Source organism: Dasypus novemcinctus, chromosome 24 (assembly GCF_030445035.2).
Source record: "Dasypus novemcinctus isolate mDasNov1 chromosome 24, mDasNov1.1.hap2, whole genome shotgun sequence".
Lineage (NCBI taxonomy): Eukaryota > Metazoa > Chordata > Mammalia > Cingulata > Dasypodidae > Dasypus > Dasypus novemcinctus.
In genome coordinates this window covers 6,691,633-6,710,120 of record NC_080696.1, presented here as the reverse complement: position 1 = coordinate 6,710,120, position 18,488 = coordinate 6,691,633, and the positions used below count along the sequence as shown (strand labels likewise).

The 18,488-nt window shown below is 40.5% G+C and overlaps 1 protein-coding gene across 3 annotated transcripts in view; it reads left to right on the top strand.

Moving 5' to 3' along the window:
* Nucleotides 1-18,488, top strand: part of HAO1 (hydroxyacid oxidase 1) — a 64,462-nt gene that overhangs the window by 18,718 nt on the left and 27,256 nt on the right. For 2 of the 3 annotated variants that reach the window (XM_012529898.3, XM_004470684.5), the window contains one exon: nucleotides 15,507-15,762. In XM_012529898.3, coding sequence (XP_012385352.1) covers nucleotides 15,507-15,762 — 256 coding nt within the window. Of the gene's footprint in view, nucleotides 1-1,467; nucleotides 1,565-15,506; nucleotides 15,763-18,488 lie in introns of all 3 variants that reach the window. The other variant, XM_058287540.2, reaches the window with a different exon arrangement.

The window sequence follows — 18,488 nt, the reverse complement described above, 5'->3', positions numbered from 1 at the left end:
TCAAGAGTGGGCACCAAGACAATGACTAACTGAAGGTTATATGCAACCACGGGCAAATCTGTTAGTCTAAGAGCATAGATACGTGATCAAAATTGCGTTTGTTTCTGAAAACTCAGAAACTGACATGGAATTATGCAGCTGATATTTGATTTACTTATAATCCCCGGAAGTGAAAAGGAAATCCTCTCAAGTCTTGTCCTTGGGAGAGATTGTGAAATCTAGGGAATTTGTTGTAGAAGACTTCTTTGTCATCCTCCTGGTTATCTAAACCCTAAACAAAGTTCCAGTTTCCAGGGCTTTGGCCCTGTATTAGTCAGCCAAAGGGGTGGTGATGCGAAATACCAGAAATTGGTTGGTTTTTATAAAGGGTGTTTATTTGGAGTAGGCGCTTACAGATATCAGGCCATAAAGCATAAGTTACTTCCCTCCCCAAAGTCTATTTGGAGGAAGATGGCTGCCGACGTCTATGAGGATTCAGGCTTCCTGGGTTCCTACGTTCCTGGAGATTGCTTTCCTCTGGGTTTAAGGTTCCTTTCTTCCTCAGACTGACTTCTCTTTCCTCTGTGAGCTTACTTCCCAGGTCATCAGAAATCCTCAACTCTGTTCTTTGCCATGTCTTTTATCTGTGAGTCCTCACCCACCAAGGGGTGGGGACTCAATGCCCTAATCATCACTCAATCATGCCCAGGTACAGATCAGATTATGAGCATAATCCAGTATTTCTTTTTGGAATAATATTAAACTGCTACAGGCCCCTAGCTAGAAATTGGCTTGGGGCCAATTTCAGAGGATAGAGGTTACTTAGCAGTCCTCTCTGGAGATGGTCCCCGTCACCATGGTCAGTGAGAATAAGAGGGCCATTGGAATCCACAGGGAAAGATCTGGCCTGAGTAATTAGAATGGGCAGTCAGAAACTTCTGGAAGCTGCCGTGACAGAACAGTCCCACTTTCTTAGCTGGCTCTTTGGACTTTGCAGAACCGGGTTCAAGGGCCCTTTAGCCTTTTTTCCCACTAGTGTGGACCACATCCTTAGAGTGAACTGGGTCTGAGGACAGAGCTCTATTATTTTACACTGCTCTGTGCTCATGGAGTGACAAATGGAGCTACTCATTCCTCATTTTCAAAATGGCACTGAATATGGAGCAGCCGGATAAAATAGAGGACACCCAGTTGCATTTGGATTTCAGAGAAACAACAAATCATTTTTAACTGGAGGTACTATATGTTAATTTGCTAATATATATGGCAACCCTTAATGAATGAGAACTCTTAATTCCAGGGGTTCCCGTGAGGATTACATGATATAAATGAAAGCTTGCAGAAAGGGGGCATGCTTTTTATTTGAATCTCAGATCCCACTTTCCCCAAATCCAGATTTTCCCAGAAATCTTCAGCACATAAAAACTCACTTCCAGGAGAGTATTCACACTTTTGTGGAAATTAAATTCACTCTTTTTCTTTTCTCAGGATATTAAGCTTCATGCAGGGACCTCAAAATCAAATGTCTTTAAGGTAAACTGTAAATGCCAAAAAAAGGCTGAAGCTAAGAAAACAACATTGCAAGGTCAGTGGCGAAGACTCTAGCGAACTTGAGATTGCACGTTCCATCAAAAGGGGCCACCACAGTTCAGTGCTAGCTAGCTGACAGCTGTCCCAAGGGAGTGAAGGTGTGGGGCTGTCAAATCTTTAAAATTTTTGAGAGAAGCCAGAAATCTTGATTTTTTTGTGCCATCGCCTGTTTTTTAAATGTTGGCAAGTAAATAAAAATTCTCCAATATACCATTTGGGGCAACAGTGTGTGGGCCAAAGCAAATGCCTTTGTGGGCTACAACTGTCCTCTGGGCTGTCCAGCTGGGACATCTGATTTGTGTGGAAAGTCACAACTAACTAGCTTCAGTTCTTGGGGCTGGTCGTTTTCACTCTCTATAGTTACTTTTCCTCATTGATAAAGTGAGCTGGTTACATGAGATTGGGGCTTACCTGCTGCGCCAGAGAGGCCCAGGTGATTCCCAGGGGCTCAGGGAACTTAGGTCTGTTGTGGAGTACACAGCTGCTTGTTGATTGGTTGTAGATGTCGGGATTGAAAAGAAAGAGTGAGTTCTGCTGCTAAAACAAAAGCATAAATAAACATCCTCCAAAATGAGAAAACCCAGGAAACAAAACTGGAACCTTCCCAGCTGCACACGCTGGTCTTTACAATTTACTTATATAAGGTTCTGTCCCTGTTTAAAATCCCATCAGATAGGAAAAAAGAAACAAGTCAGAGTACAGAATTGCCCTTCCTTTCCAACCCCCCGCTTTCTTTCACCCGCATTGCCACTGTAGATGGTGAGCTGGCATCTGAGCATACTCGATTTCCCTGTCTCATAGGTGCATTCTTAGGATCTAGGATAGGAAGCAGCTATGCATGTATCTCCAGGTTTTCCTGAAAACACAATAGGTATTTAGTAAATGCTACATAAATTCAGAAAGTGATACTTCAAGTTCTTGTGAGAAATGATACCCAACATTTATTGAGCAATTAATGGATGCCAGATATTTAATATTTGTTATCTCATCTGCCTCATAGCATAGTCTTAAGATGTCTGAGCCCAAAGCCCTAAGCATCTTTCTCCAACCCTGGTGGATGGAGAAACTGAGGCTTGGAGAGATTAAATACCTTGCCCAAGGTTATTAATCACTTGTGCAATACTGCTCATAATATCCCGGTCAGTTACAAATATTTCCAAACTTCATTAACTGCAGGAAACTCTGGGACAAGCTCTGTGCTATACTCTTGGAATATTAGTTGCAAATGCTCTATGTTTTTTATAGTTTTCTCTTTTTATCTTTGAGATGATGATATAAGCCACAGAAAACAAAAACTCATTAGAGATATATGCCTGGAGCAAAATTCTAGTGCATAAATGAAGGGACTTGAATTTTCAACAAATGAAAATGAAAATTCTAAAACTTTGTTAAAATAGAAGGAAAGTAACTGGAAAACACTGGGAGGGGGAATTTTTCATATATATATAGTGTGTTATAAATAAAAGATTTATTGTACAAGATGGTTTTATTAAATGTTTTAATAATTGGCATTTGCTAAAATATTTAAGTCACTCTCATGAATGCCTCTTCTTAAAATGACTCATGCATTTGAAACTCGACTAGGTTAATTTATGGCTTTTGATTTTTAAGTTTTGTCCTTCAGAGAAGCTTCACAGAGAATGAAGAATCATTTCTTCAAAAATCTAATACAGTGAAGAAAATTGTAATAATAAACATAAATTCTAGCAGCATATAAAATAGTTGGTCTCACTAGATTAAATTTCCATCTTACAAGATAAGCAAGCATCTGTAGTTTCTCAAAGAATTAATTATTAAAATGCTTACTATCCCACCGGGTGCTTTAGGCATATTATCATAGTTCTCCTTCTGGTTTTAGGCACAGGAACTTCAATAAATCTTTTTCATCTTCCATGAAGCCATGTTACCTTTTTATTTTTTCTTCTTTTATACATGAGAAGTTGAAAAAAAAGAGGAAAAAAAGAGACTAAATATTTATTTATCCTTTTGCTTCTGGCTTGTTATGTAGACAAGTGCCACAGGAGGGAGTGCTGGGACCTCAAATAGAGAAAATTAAAGCCCACCTAATGCGTTAGTCCAGGAATGCTCAGCATATTAGCAAATTCTTATTAAACTGTCAAAAAAAAAAAAAAAGCTTTAAAGAAATTCCTGTTCCTGGATGCAATTAGAGGCTACCACACAGGATGCGATGGGCCATAAAACCATTACATCTGAACACTTTCTTTTTGAACCTAAAAAGCCAGAACATTCCAAAGTGAAGTTTTGGGACTCAGCTGTGGCTTGACCACCTACTAAGGTGCAGGTGGACTAGACCAGAGTAAACACAAAGAGCCATACAGAACCCCAAGAGCCGAGGTGGGGTGTAGGCGAGAGCTGTAGCTGTCGAGTTTTCTGGATTTTCTGAGATTAAGCCATCAAACTTAACATTGAGTGAAACTTCATTCAACAGGAAAAATTGTCATTTCCTTTACTCCAAACCGAAACGATGTATTTTTGAAGGTCTTACTGATCTATATATTTATGCATTGACTAGATAACCAAGTAGATATACATTTCAGCATATATATATATATATATATAGGAAAATATATCCATAATTTTCAATTTTACCTAATCCAAGCAAAGTAGCAGATTTGCTTTAAATGAGATTTTTTTCTCTTTCTGAAGTGAATGCCTTTTATGCACCAGGTGCAATCCATGGATTTTACACCCCAGTCATTTAATCCTCACAACAGCCCTGTGGGGCCATTGTCGTTCTCCTCATTTGACAGTGGAGGGGACGAAGGCCTGGCTGAGGTCTAGTGCAGGTCGTTGGTGGAGATGGGGACTGAATTTCCACCTGTTTCAGGCTTAAGACTGACCTTTGGTTCTCTGGTCCAATTTGTTTTTGTTTCTCCATTTTTACTAAAGAGAAACAAAAGTTGAGGGAAATAAAGGACACATGACAGTTCATTGAAACATTGTCCCAAATTATATCTACTAAACATTTGGAAGGAATTACAATACCTATTTTTATCATTATAATAAAAAAACACCCAGGTCACACCCTTTTTTTAACCTTTGTTTTTCACCTATTTGAGCTAAGTTTTATGTTTTGGACCTTCTTTTCCAACAATGAAAGGTCACTGATGTCCTCTCTCAGTATACACACACACACACAGACACATACCTAGACACATATACATCATACATGCAGACAAATGTAGAGTATATCTCGGTATATATGTAAAATCTTCTCTTAAGTATTTTCACAGAATTGGTGGATTCAGCATTGAAAGTCCATCACTTTGCATTGAGACAAACTTCATTAATAGAAAATAGCTATTAAATAATTAGAATCTAGCTATGTTAAAGATCACCATTAAATTATATGATTTCCAGGATTTTGCACCAAAATTTTAGCTATTGGTTGCCTTTCTTGACAGCATGAGACTGTTTCCCTTCTGAATTATCACTGTCTGATGACATTAAATTGTGACAGTGTGAAGTCAGAGGCTTGCATATGTATCCCAATATTGAGGCTGTTGCAAATGGGGAGAGATGGATGGAAATAGTTGCATGCAAATGCAATTCTCCTTGTAACCATCATTAAAATGTATGTAGTGTGGTCTCCATGTGCTCTGCCAATTATGCCAGGATCTGACAATTCAATTAAGCAGCAAAATAACACCCAGGAAGCATTACAGTTAGGGCTAGTGTTTCACTCTATGGCAGAGTTCTACCTCAGAGATAAACTGAAAGCAAGGAAGGGAGGACTAAGATGTCACTAAGACTCATTGTTCTTTGCAGATATTTCCAAATGGTAAAAAAAGAGGTCTTAGAATTGTAATGGCAGTGTGATCACTCAAGATTTGGCTGCTCCAAATCCAGACAATGGACCATCATGAATGCACTGGAGAGATTAAGCCTGGTTTCCTAGAATCCTGGGGGCAATATTTAAACTATTTAAGTTCCCTAAATCATAAATTAAGATTTGTTTGACCACTGCTAAGTAATTCAAGCATGATTGTACTGGAAGTTTTGTTCTTCTCTTAGACCGTTGACTTCAGAACTTATTTTCTGGGTAATCTCAGCTGTAATTTTAGACATTCATACAACGGTGATAACGAAAACAGTGTCTTCGAACAAACCTGTATGATGGTAGCTCCTGGGTGGAGAATGCTGACAAAGTCAACGGACTTGAACGTGTGCGTGGGTGCCAACGCTCCAGGAGGTCAGACCCTGAGTTTAGAACCACACGACGGCTTGGGACTTTGTCATCACATATTTTCCCCATTACATAATGACTTCCTGTGCAGATGACAAAGTGTGTTTTCTCAGTGAAATTATTTTCAGTGCAGCTGTTTTGGTGACTAAGTTTTGCAGGAGCTTTTAAATCAAATGCACCTTAAAAAAACCCAAGTACAACAACTTTAGGCCCTTTGAACTTCTAATCCTTTTTCTCTTTCCTCCTTTCCCCTTCTCCTTTAAAAACATCATTCTGGAAACTTAACTCTCCTTTCCCATGAAGGAGAGCTATTTTCAGAGCAATCATGTGGACCCATAGTAGTGCATTTTTTAATTGTACTTTAATTGGTAATGATTTATTCTACATAATTTAGTGTTCCAAATAATACTTCCTCTCATTGATAACTAATATTTTATATTTTCCTTAGTTTGTCCTTACGGTGGTGGTGGCGGCAGCTGTGGATGAACATTGTTCTCAAATGTACTATAATTCCCTTCCTTGTCAACCTTGGCATCATGAACTTTACTTTTACCTGATGACTCAGCATCTTATTTTTGTGTGTAAGATTATTAGACCTGACATGAAACATTTGGAAGCTATTTTATAATTGGTAAATTATGCCTTCTCAACTGAGCAAGCTCATTCCCTTTTTTCCTATCTTCTGCTATTTTATTTTTATTTTTGTTTCTCATCTGAAATCTAGGGAGCTGGGCAAATCCTGAGTAGGTAAGCTTATAAAACACACCTGATGATGGTCAGGTGTGTGGAGGGGTTATTACTATGCTGCAGTTGAATTCTTTCATTTTAAAGCCAGTAAGAGATGAGCCTGAGCTAATGTGTCAAGCATACCTGTGCCTGTCTCTGGAGGGTTGCCAACGGAGGTGATGTTATAGATGGATTCACCAGTAGGACTTGGTTGGCAATCGGCTGGCCATGTGCCAGGCACTACCCACCCTCCCACCTATGGTCATTCTCTCCCTTCCATTTTCTGTAAGGTCCTAACTTAGCTCAGGCTATCAGATATGTCCCATTAAGTTACATAAGTGCTTGTGAAAGAAAATGTCCACTGTCTTGTCCTCAGAGTATGGCTTATGGAACAAGTGTCAGCATTACTCAGGAGCCAGGTTAATTTCAGTTTCAACTTAAGATACCCTCTGTCAGATCTGAATTTTATTGAGATCTCCATGAGATTCCTGTGCCACTCAACCTTTGAGAGGCCCCGGGAAGGACCTTCTCTGAGAGGTACTGGTGGTTCCCAGCCAAAGCACAGTGTGGGAAGATGGTGGAGTAGGACTCTCCAGGCATCCTTCCCTCCCCCAGAACAACTGTTGAACAGGTAGAAACGGTCTGAATCAACTCTTTCAAAACTCCAGAGGTGAGTAGAACACTGTGCAGTATCCAGGGAAGAGTGGGAGCAAGAGGTTGGTAAATTACGCTAAATACCAATAAATCGCTCCTTCGTGCACTGGTTACCATTGTCCACCCCCCACTCTCAAGGCAGGCAGCATGGGGTCTGGCCCCTGGTGTAGATCGCCAGTGCCATAGAGGGACATACAAACCTAGTTCTGGGGCAAGGGGAGCCCCATTTGATTGCTGGTTACTACTTTTGATTAGCTACTTCAGATCACTGGGGGCCCAGCTAGGATGGTGGCCATTGTTCCATTCCATCCTGGACAAAGGCAGTGGAGGAGACTTAAAGATGGTAGGCTTCCTCAGAACTGTGGAGGACAGTCAAGAGGATGCATTTGATGGGCAGGGACCGTGTCAAAAAAGAACAGCTTTGGGGAGATACGGAAGATGCTCCTGGAAACCCTCCTGAACTTTGCCCTCCCCAAGGCATTTTGGATCCAGGTGCCCCCTTTGTGGGTATCTGGCATTGCACCAGTGGGAAATACTGCATTGGGAAAAAGACAAGTTAATTGAAATGAGTTAGGCTGAGGAGCAGAAAGGAAAAAAGAAAAATTAAAAGTGAAAAAGAGCCAAAGAGATACCATCAAGCATACCCATATAGGCATTATGGGAGTTCCAGAAGGAGAAGAGAGGATGGGGCAGAAGGATATTCAAAGAAATAATAGCAGAAAACTTCCCAAACTTAGCAAAAGACATGAATATGCACATTTGAACATCCTAGAAAACGCCAAACAGGAAACACTTGAAGAAAAATATGTTCTATCACATACTGGTCAAATTATCAAATGCAGAACACAAGGAGAGAGGTCTGAAAGCTGCAAGAGAAAAGCAGTATGTTATGTACACGGGAGTCCCAATTGGATTATGTGCCATTCTCAAAGTATTTCATGGAGGCAAGAAGGCAATGGGTTGAAATACTTTAAGTGCTGAAAGAATCCAGTTGCCAACCAATAATTTTATCTCTGGTGAGACTTTCTTTCAAAAATGAGGGGGAGCTTAAGACATTTCCAGATAAACAAAAGCTAAGGAGTTCGTTAGCAGTAGGCTTGCCCTGTAAGCAATGATAAAGGGAGTTTTTCAGATTGAAAGGAAAGGACACTAAAACAGTGGTTTAAGTGGTGTGAAGAAATAAAGACCTCTGGTAAAGTTACCTACTTTGGTATTTATGTTTTGGTATATAACTCAACTTCTTTTTCCCTACAGTTGCTAAAATGCAATTTCATAAAAGGTAATGATAAATCTATAGTTTTGGGCATACAATGTACAAAGAGATATAATTTGTAACAAGTACAAAAATAGGTTGGGGGACAGAGGGTATAGGAACAGTGCATGTGTATGCTATTGAAGTCAAGTTGACATCAGATGACTATTATAGATATTAGTATGATAAATTCCTATGGTAACTACAATGAAAATATATTTTTAAAAAATCCAAATAGAAATGAGAAGGTGTTCAATATAAAACATTACAAAAAATCCAATAAATATGAAAGTAAGTATTAATGGAAGCTTTGAGGGCATAAAAGGTATAAGACTAAATAGCAAAATGGCAGAAGAAAGTCCTATATTATCAGTATTGGCTTTAAATGTAATGGATTAAACTCTCCAATCAAAAGGCAGAGATTGGCAGAATAGATTAAAAAATCATGACTCAACTCTGCTGTTTAAAAGACACCCACCTTAAATTCAAAGACATAAGTAGGTTGAAAGTGAAAGGATGGAATAAAAAATATATCATGCAAGTAGTAGCAATAAGAGAGCTTGGGCACTGTTATGAGAGATGAAGACAGTCATTACATACAGATAAAGGGATAAATTAAACAAGAAGACATACCAATTATAAATATATATGTACCTAACAGCAGAGCCCCAAAATTTATGAAGTGAATATGGACAGATTTGAAGGGAGAAATTATGGTTCTACATTAATAGTAGGAGAACTTAATATGCCACTTTCAATAATTGATTGAACATATAAACAGAATGTGGATAAGAAATTGGAAGACTTGAATGATACTATCTAGAATGAAACCATCTAGACTTAACAGACATATATAGAGCACTGCACCCAATAACAACAGAATACATATTCTTTGCAAGTGCCCATGGATCATTTTCCAGGAGAGAACATATGTTGGGTCACAAAACAAGCCTCAGGAAATTTAAAAAATTGAAATCGTACAGTGTATCTTCTCTCAATTTGAAGCCTCTTAGCCAAAAAACTTTTGTATTTAATGTTCCCCCTTTTGGTCAAAGTCTTTTTCCAAATGCATTGCTCATTGGCACTTGGTATTAATCCCTCAGTGCTAGGGAGGCTCATCCCCAGGAGTCATGTCCCACATCAGGGCTGGGGAGAAGGTAATGCATTTATTTACTGACTTTGCCCTAAAGAGAGCCCATGTTTGAGTAACAAGGAGATTTTCAGGGGGTAACTCTTAGGCAATAGTTATTATTAGGGTAAGTTTCAATTTTACAAGAATAAGGTTCATAAATACATACATTAATATTGAAGACTGAGCATACTGGTCTGTTTTCTTCTATTAGGCACTGCCTATGTATGCAAGAGATTCTTACCCCTCTATTTGAGGACTCCCAGGATGGGAGTTGAATATTTTGTTGTTTTTTGTGTAGGTCTCCACCATTTACATATTCCATAGAGGCATGCCCCAGTGGCATCCTTCCCCACACATTCTTCCACCTCCGACAACCTGTACCAGCGAGCCTCTCCTGCCACATTTGCCAAAAGAACACTCCCATAATGTTATTCTCAACCACAGACCTCCACCTCCCCAGAGTTTACCTGTTCCTGCCTCCATCCCTCCCCCCAGCTCTATGGATAGCCTAATCTATCCCCCCAACTCTGCTCACCCTTGCATTCCAGCATTGTTGACTGCACTCACATCCCTGCACCACTATCAACCCCATCCACTGCCAAATTTAGTATGCTAAATTCCTATGGTAGAAACCACCCCATCCACCTGATCATAGATTCTGCCCAGATTGAGCATCAGCTCACCACCGTCTACTCCCTTTCTATCTCCTGGTAACCTATCTTTCAGAAATTATCTCTGAGAGTCTGCTCAACATCCTTAGATCATATCAATGACATCATGCAATGTTTGTCCTTTAGTGACTGGCTTATTCACTCAACATAAAGTCTTCAAGATTCATCCATGTCGTTGCATGTGTCAGTAATTCATTCCTTCTTATAGCTGAGTAATATTCCATCGTATGTATATACCACATTTTGTTTATCCTTTCATACGTAGATGGACGCTTGGGTTGCTTCCACCTTTTGGCAATAGTGAATAATGCTGCTATGAACATTGGTGTGCATGTATCAGTTCATGTCCCTGCTTTCAGTTCTTCTGGGTACATACCTAGTAGTGGGATTGCTGGATCATATGGCAATTCTATAGTTGGCTTCCTAAGGAACTGCCAAACCATCCTCCACAGTGGCTGCAACCATTCTACATTCCCAGCAGCAGTGGATAAGTGTTCCCATTCCTTCATATCCTCTCCAATAGTTGTAGTTTTCTGTTTTTTTTTTTAATCGCCACCAGTCCAATATTAATAGGTATAAGAGGATATTTAATTGCAATTTGAAAAATTTTTATGCAAATCAATTTTATTGATACATATTAATAAAACATACAATTCATCCAAAGAGTACAATCAATGGTATTTGGTATAATCACATAGTTGTGGGTTCATCACTTCAATCATCATTAGGGCATTTTCATTATTCAATAATAATAATAATAAACAAAAACCAGACAGACAAAACACTTCCTCACCTCTCAATCTCTCTCTGTTTTTCCTGCTGTACATAGCTGCTATTTCTGCCTGTTCTTGCACAATTATTTATTTGTTTATGCAGCTGTTTTATTGGGATATATTAACATACCATATGATATATCTGAAGTGTATCATCAATGGCTTTTGTATAATCACAATGTTGTACATTCATCATCTCAAAAATATTAGAACAATTTCATTACTCCAAAAAGAATTGCTTCCCCAACCCTACAAAACCAATAATCTAATTTAATATTTATAAATTGTTTTATATTTGCATTTTATATAAATGGGATCATATAATATGTAATACTCTGTGTTTGGTCTCCTTTACTTAGTATAACTTTTTTTTATCTGATTAACATTTTGTAGTATTAACCTACATTTGTTCAACTTCAAAGAAAAACGGTCTTATATATGCAATTTTACCCATATTCATATTTCACATAATATATTTAATTCATAATAGGGCAATCATACAATATTTGTCCTTTTGTGTCTGGCTTGCTTCACTCAACATAATGTCCTCCAGGTTCATCCATGTTGTCACTCGTTTCATGACTTCATTTCTTCTTACCACTGCATAATATTCCATCATGTGTATATGCCACAGTTTGTTTATCCATCATTAGTTGATGGACACCTGGGTTGTTTCCAACTTTTGGCAATCGTGAATTGATGTTCAGATGTCTTCATGTCACTGCTCTCAGTTCTTCTGGGTATATACCTAGCAATGGTATTGCTGGGTCCCATGGCAAGATTATATTCAGCTTCCTCAGGAACTACCAAACAGTCCTCCACAGTGGCAGTACCATTCTACGTTCCCACCAACCTGAATACATATTCCTATCTCTTCACAACCTCTCCAAAATGTACAGTTTTCCCACTTTTTAATAGCGGCTAGTCTAATAGCTGTGACATGATATCTCATTGTAATTTTGATTTGCATTTCCCTATAGCTAGTGATGTTGAGCATCTTTTCATGTGCTTTTTAGCCATTTGTATTTTGTTGTTGGAAAAAATGTCTTTTCAAATCTCTTGCCCATTTTTTAAAATGGATTGTTTGTCTTTTTATTTTTGAGATGTAAGATTTCTTTTTTTTTATTTTTTACTTTTTTATTTTTTTAAATGGTCATGGCTTTATTATATTTTATTTTTTTAAAGATTTATTTTATTTATTTCTCTCCCCTTTCACCCTCCCCCGCCCCAGTTGTCTGTTCTCTGTGTTCATTTGCTGCATATTCTTCTTTTTGTCCGCTTCTGTTGTTGTCAGTGGCACGAGAATCTGTGTTTCTTTTGTTGTTGTTTTTGCATCCTCTTGCTGTGTCAGCTCTCCGTGTGTGCGGCACCATTCCTGGGCAGGCTGCACTTTCTTTCGCGCTGGGTGGGCTCTCCTTACGGGACGCACTCCTTGCACGTGGGGCTCCCCTACATGGGGGACATCCCTGCGTGGAACGGCACTCCTTGCGTCCATCAGCACTGCCCATGGGCCAGCTCCACATGGGTCAAGGAGGCCCGGGGTTTGAACCACGGACCTCCCATGTGGTAGACGGACGCCCTAACCACTGGGCCAAGTCTGCTTCCCAAGATTTCTTTTTATATTCTGGATATTAGACCCTTATTGGATAAATGGTTCTCAAATATTTTCTCCCATTGAATAGGCTGTCTAGCACTATACCCATTAAATATGTGTCCCAGAGACTTGATTTTCCTGGCTGTTCATATGCTGGTTGAGCCCTGAATCTCAGCAGAGTTGTGCTCAACACTTACTCTCCAGTTCACTGGACTCGCCCAGGACAATGAACAAAATGATAATGATGGACAACCCCCATCCCTAAAAACAGAGATTATCTACAACTGCAAGCCAAACAGTTCCTTCCATCTGCCCCATAAGATCTAAGATCTAAGATCTAAGCCCCTTCTCAACTGGAAGCAGAGTGGGCATCACCATCCCCAAATCCTCAAGATATTGGAATGAACAAGCATAAGGGGGGAATGCAACCATGGACACGGTAAATTTATTAATATTGGAGTAATGGAAGAACATACAATACTGATATAAAGATAGTGGTTACCAGAGATTCTGAGGGGAGGGGAAGGGAATAACAGGTGGAACACAGGGCATTTTTAGGGCATTGGAATTAAGTAAACCACAATGTGAACTATAGAACTTAGTAGCAATTCTTTAATACTTATTCTTAAAAAATAGCAAATGTATCACAGTATTGTAAGATGTTAATAGGGGAAACCCTGACCTCCTCTTTTATCAAATCAGGGACAGCCAAATTTCACTTTACTCTTTGTAAAGTCAGCTTTCCTGGAGTTATATTCCCATCTTGCGGCTATTTGGGATATTGCACTGGAAAGCCTGTAATTTTTGTCCCCACAAGAGTGGCATGAACTAAGAGGTATGTCTTTATCTTTCAGGCACGGGTGATATTTGAAATATTTACTAATCAGGACAGCAAAGGGATATGAACACCTAGAAGAGATGCTCCGGTGCTGGCCTCTCGTGCTGTAATAGGGTTCAGGATGGCCCAGCTCTGCTGGGCTTTACCTGCTCAGTTGCTGGATTACAGGGAGGTACAGGGCTCCCTGGGAGAGGGAGAGGGCCAATGGCATATTGCGGGGACTCAAGGTGGGGCGTTTCCTTAGGAGAAGTGGGCATTTACAATTTGCGATGGAAGTATCTCAATATTTTAATAAACTCTCCTACAGCTGAATCTCAAATTTGTCACTAGAGAAACAAGCAAAATGGTGATTGTCTCTCTAATTGATCCTTACAAAATCCCAGCCTCCCTCAGGTCATTCTAACATAAAACTTGCTGAGAACAATGAATGTAATTCATCAACATTTTCCTTTATTACAGCAAATATTCACAAGTGAATGGGGATCACTGTGATAGGTAATCTATGTTCCAGGGAGCATGGAGCCTTCTGAATTTTACTCCTCAGTTTGCATCTGAGCCTCAACTGATGTTAGCACACACTCTCCCCTTTACCACATGCTTATTGAGCACCTAGAACTGGAATCAATGGCAACTTAAAATTTGGAGAGTCCCGATTCAAAATTTCAAAATTTCAACTCTCTATAAATTTATTAATTAGCAAATACACGTTGGACACCACCAACATCAGCAGCCATTTATATCAGTGGAGATAGGCTCAAAAGGCAGATGGCATGGGCTGGGCTATCTTCTTTTTGGACATGCCTACCCAAGCTATTTGGGTATAATGCTTGTGAGGCCTAAAACTTCCTACAAGTTAGCTTAGCTGAACTAGGGTTATTTATTCACTATTTTGTAACGTTTTTGGATCTTAGTGAAATGTCCATAGAAATTCCTTATGAAGAGAAGGAGAGAGACGCTTCTGAGGATTTTGATGTCTGCTGGCAGAACTGCTGTTAGCCTGTCTGAAACCCTTCTGTAAACTAGAAAAAGGACAAAAGATGATACTCCTTATGTTAGTCAGCCAAAGGGGTGCTGATGCAATGTACCAGAACTCTGTTGGCTTTTATAAAGGGTATTTATGTGGAGTAGAAGTTTACAGTCACAAGGCCCTAAAGAGTCCAACTCAAGGTACCATAATAGGTACTTTCTCACCCAAAGTCTGTTGCCATGTGTTGAAGCAAGATGGCGGGTGATGTCTGCAAGCATCCTGCCTTCCTTCTTCCTCTTAAGGCTCCATGGTCCCAGCTTCTTCTGATCTCAGCTATAGGCTAGTACAAGGCTCATCTCTCTTTCCTGGGCTTACTTCTTTCCAGGCTCAGCTGCTCTGTTCTCTTCACAAGCCACCTGTAAACAATCAGGTGAATGTCTCATCTCTCTCTGAGGCTCCAGCATCAAAACTGAGTTCTCTCCTCTGCTGTGTCTTTTCCTATGTTCTCCTGTGTATCTACTTCTCTGTGTATCTATTTCCATGTGAGAGTCTGTTTTATCAGCCCACGAAGGGGGACTCAACACTGAATCGTACTCCAATGACTTTGAATCAAAGCCCCAATCTTAACATAATTTAATCAGATGTCTCAGCTGAATCTAATAACAATCAAAGGGTTACCTCGCCCAGAGGAACAGACCAGTTTACAAACATAGTCAATATCTCTTTTTGGGATTCATAAATAATATCAAACTGCCACACCCCCTATCATCCGAGTGGTCACTTCTGTGTGGGCATGCCTGCTCCCCTGGCATGTGGTGGCCTTACATACCAGGCTCCAGGGTCCCTGCCTCTCGGAGCTGTGGGCATGGGCGTTTCCTCCAGGCATGTGACAAACCTGTTCTGCTGAGCATCATGTTCCTGGAGGAATGGGGGAATGCAGTTAGCTCTACTTGGTCCCAGGGGAGTCTTTTGGGCATCTGGCAGTTCTAGGATGATCATTTTCAAGGGGGAGGAGTCAGGCTACTGGACTCCAGTCTGGTTTTGCTGCCCATTCTGCGTTATCTTAGTCAAGTCGCAGCCCCCTCCCGCCAGCCCTGCCTTGATGGTGCTCTCGCCTCTTCAGCCTGCTGCTCCCTGAAGACTGGCATGATGCTGAGCTCCTGGGCCACCTCCTCCATCGAGGAAGTGGCTGCAGCTGCTCCCGATGCCCTTCGCTGGCTGCAGCTCTACATCTACAAGGACCGGGAGGTCACCAAGCAGCTCGTCCAGCGGGCGGAAAGGATGGGCTACAAGGCCATATTTGTGACAGTGGACACCCCTTACTTGGGCAACCGCTTCGACGATGTACGGAACAGGTTCAAGCTGCCGCCACAACTCAGGTAGCTGGTGGGGCTGGGACCACGTGGGCCCCTTAGCTGGTTTCCTAACTCTTTCCGAAGGCTTTCTCCAGTTTCCAAGGGGTTGTCACGGGAACGAGATCATCATATGCTCTTCGCAAAGTATGGTTCAAAGAGATCTTGTAGAGGAATGAGAGGATCTGTGTTCTAAAGATAGCTGCCTTGCTAATTAGCCCCATTTTCTTCAGCAAATCACACCCCTTCAAGGGCTGTCAGGTACCTCAGCTATAAAACAGAACAGGAATTGCCCACATACATTTAAGAGTCAAATAAATGTATGTACCCAGAGTACATCGAGGTCTTTGGGAAAAAGGACCAGCCTACAGATGGAAGATAATTTAGTCCAGGCAACAGTTTGTTATTTGGTTTCTGATACTGTATTTCTTGTCTGACTTTATGTTTAACTGTATTTGGAAAAATGGGGCTGGGAAGGATGAAGAAAAAGATATAAGAGTGAAGACTAAGGAAGTCATATGCCTACCTCATCTCTTTCTTGAAGCAACATTCCTCTTTCATTATGTTTCATCCATGGAGATTCATTCATTCATTCACTCACACACTTAGCACATTTCAGCAAAACAATGTATCAAATCATCTAGAATTGAGCTATGGTGGTTATCAAGTTGTCCAATCTGCTCATTAGCAGAGAATTATTGTTCCTTTCCTCTTCCTGTAGTATTTTTTTTTATTTCTGTCGCCCCCGCCGCCTTGCTGTTTGCTCTCTGTGTTCATTCGCTGTGTGTTCTTCTCTGTCTGCTTGGGTTCTTGTCAGCAGCACTGGGAATCTGTATCTCATTTCGTTGCGTCGTCTTGCTGCATCAGCTCTCCGTGTGTGCAGCACCACTCCTGGGCAGGCTGCACTTTTTTGTGCATGGTGGCTCTCCTTATGGGGTGCACTCCTTGTGCATGGGGCTCCCCTATGTGGGGGACACCACTGTATGGCATGGCACTCCTTGCACACATCAGCACTGCACGTGGGCCAGCTTCACCACACGGGTCAGGAGGCCCTGGGTTTGAACCTTGGACCTCCCATGTGATAGGTGGATGCTCTATCCATTGAGCCAAATCTACTTCACTGTAGTATTTTAAATTAGAACAATCTCTAGGCAAAGCTGTTAACTTAGCTAATTTTATTGAGAAAGGACCCAACTTCCTTAAACTAGAGATTTCATTTCCCTATTTGTTTGTTTGTTTGTTCCCCACTAAAATGGTCTTTGATTTTTCATATTGATGTGTGACTGATAGTCTTCAGGATTATAAGTATTTTAACAGGAATAAAAAATATTACTTTAAATGGAAGACTTCTACATATATAACAGCATGAGCAGTTTATTCTTCCATTAAGCTCCTAAGTTTCTTAGTATCACAGTGGAATGATGATAAACTAAATGAAAATGGAAGATATATTGATAATGGAATTCCAAAACCTCTAAGCTATGAGATGTCTTCCTTATACCCTAGACCTCATTACATACGGGTCTGCCTATAAATTCAAGCCTTCTGAAAAAATTCAAAATCTGAAAGACTCAAAATCAAATCAGGATTCCATGTAAGGACAAGAAGATTGTTGGAAGCCAGGAATTTCCTGTATGTTATGTGTTGGGCGGATCTACCACCATATACATTCATATATAATCTGGTGTAAATGTCACATAATCGACATATCCCTCTATTGTGTATATATCTCTGTGAGTTTTAAACCACTGAGCATTAAATCTTGCTGTTGAACTATGTGTCAGTTAGCTGCTAGGTCTTCTGCCCACGACACTTGCCGGCAGGTTTAGGGCATGATCGCTGTATGTCATCTGTCTGGAGGCCCAGTGATAGTAGGAGAAAGCGTGCTCCCTGCCACCCTGCCAACAGACCAGCCCTGCATGTCCCCGCCAGAGGGTCACCCAGCACCCTGCCTACGGGAGAGAAGAAAACCCAAATCAAAAGCCGCCGACATATTCCTACACCTTTCCACATTTGTCAGGAAGTGATGACTTCAAGTTTCCGTAGCATGAAATCTGTATTCACGTTATTTCTCTATTTTGCTGAATTTATTTGCTAGGTGTTCTAAAATACTATCTAGGCTTCTGATAGGAAACATATCTCATTATTTCCATTTGAAAAGGATTTTGCTCTTCCTTTGCCTACTCCTCCCCTCTTAATACCATTATTACTACTACTACTAAATGATACAGTTAGTATTATTAATACTGCTATTACTACAACTACTGAATAACACAGCTGGTATTACCAGTGCTACTATTACTACTACTACTAAGTAATACAGGTGGTATTATAAATACCACTATTGCTACTACTAAGTATTACAGCTGATATTATCAATACCATTATTTTACTACTACTAGGTAATATAGTTGATATTATCAATACTCCTACTACTAAGTAATACAGCTGGGGTTATCGATACCACTGTTACTACCAGTCCTACTAAGTAATATAGCTGGTATTACCGATTCCACTGTTACTACTGTCAGGCTACTACCTAATACCGGAGTCTACTGGATGGAGCAGGTGACAGTTGCTAACTCTGGCTTGCTCCTTTGGGGCTGGGGCCGCTCCGGGAGGTGCAGAAGGCTGATTTGCTTTCCCCTCTCTTTGGCTCCTGGGCCCCTGCCCAGATGAGGCGCAGATGTGCGAGACAAAGGCCCTTTTCAGCTGTCAGGGTACAGAGGCGCAGCCGCAGCGCCAGCTCGTCA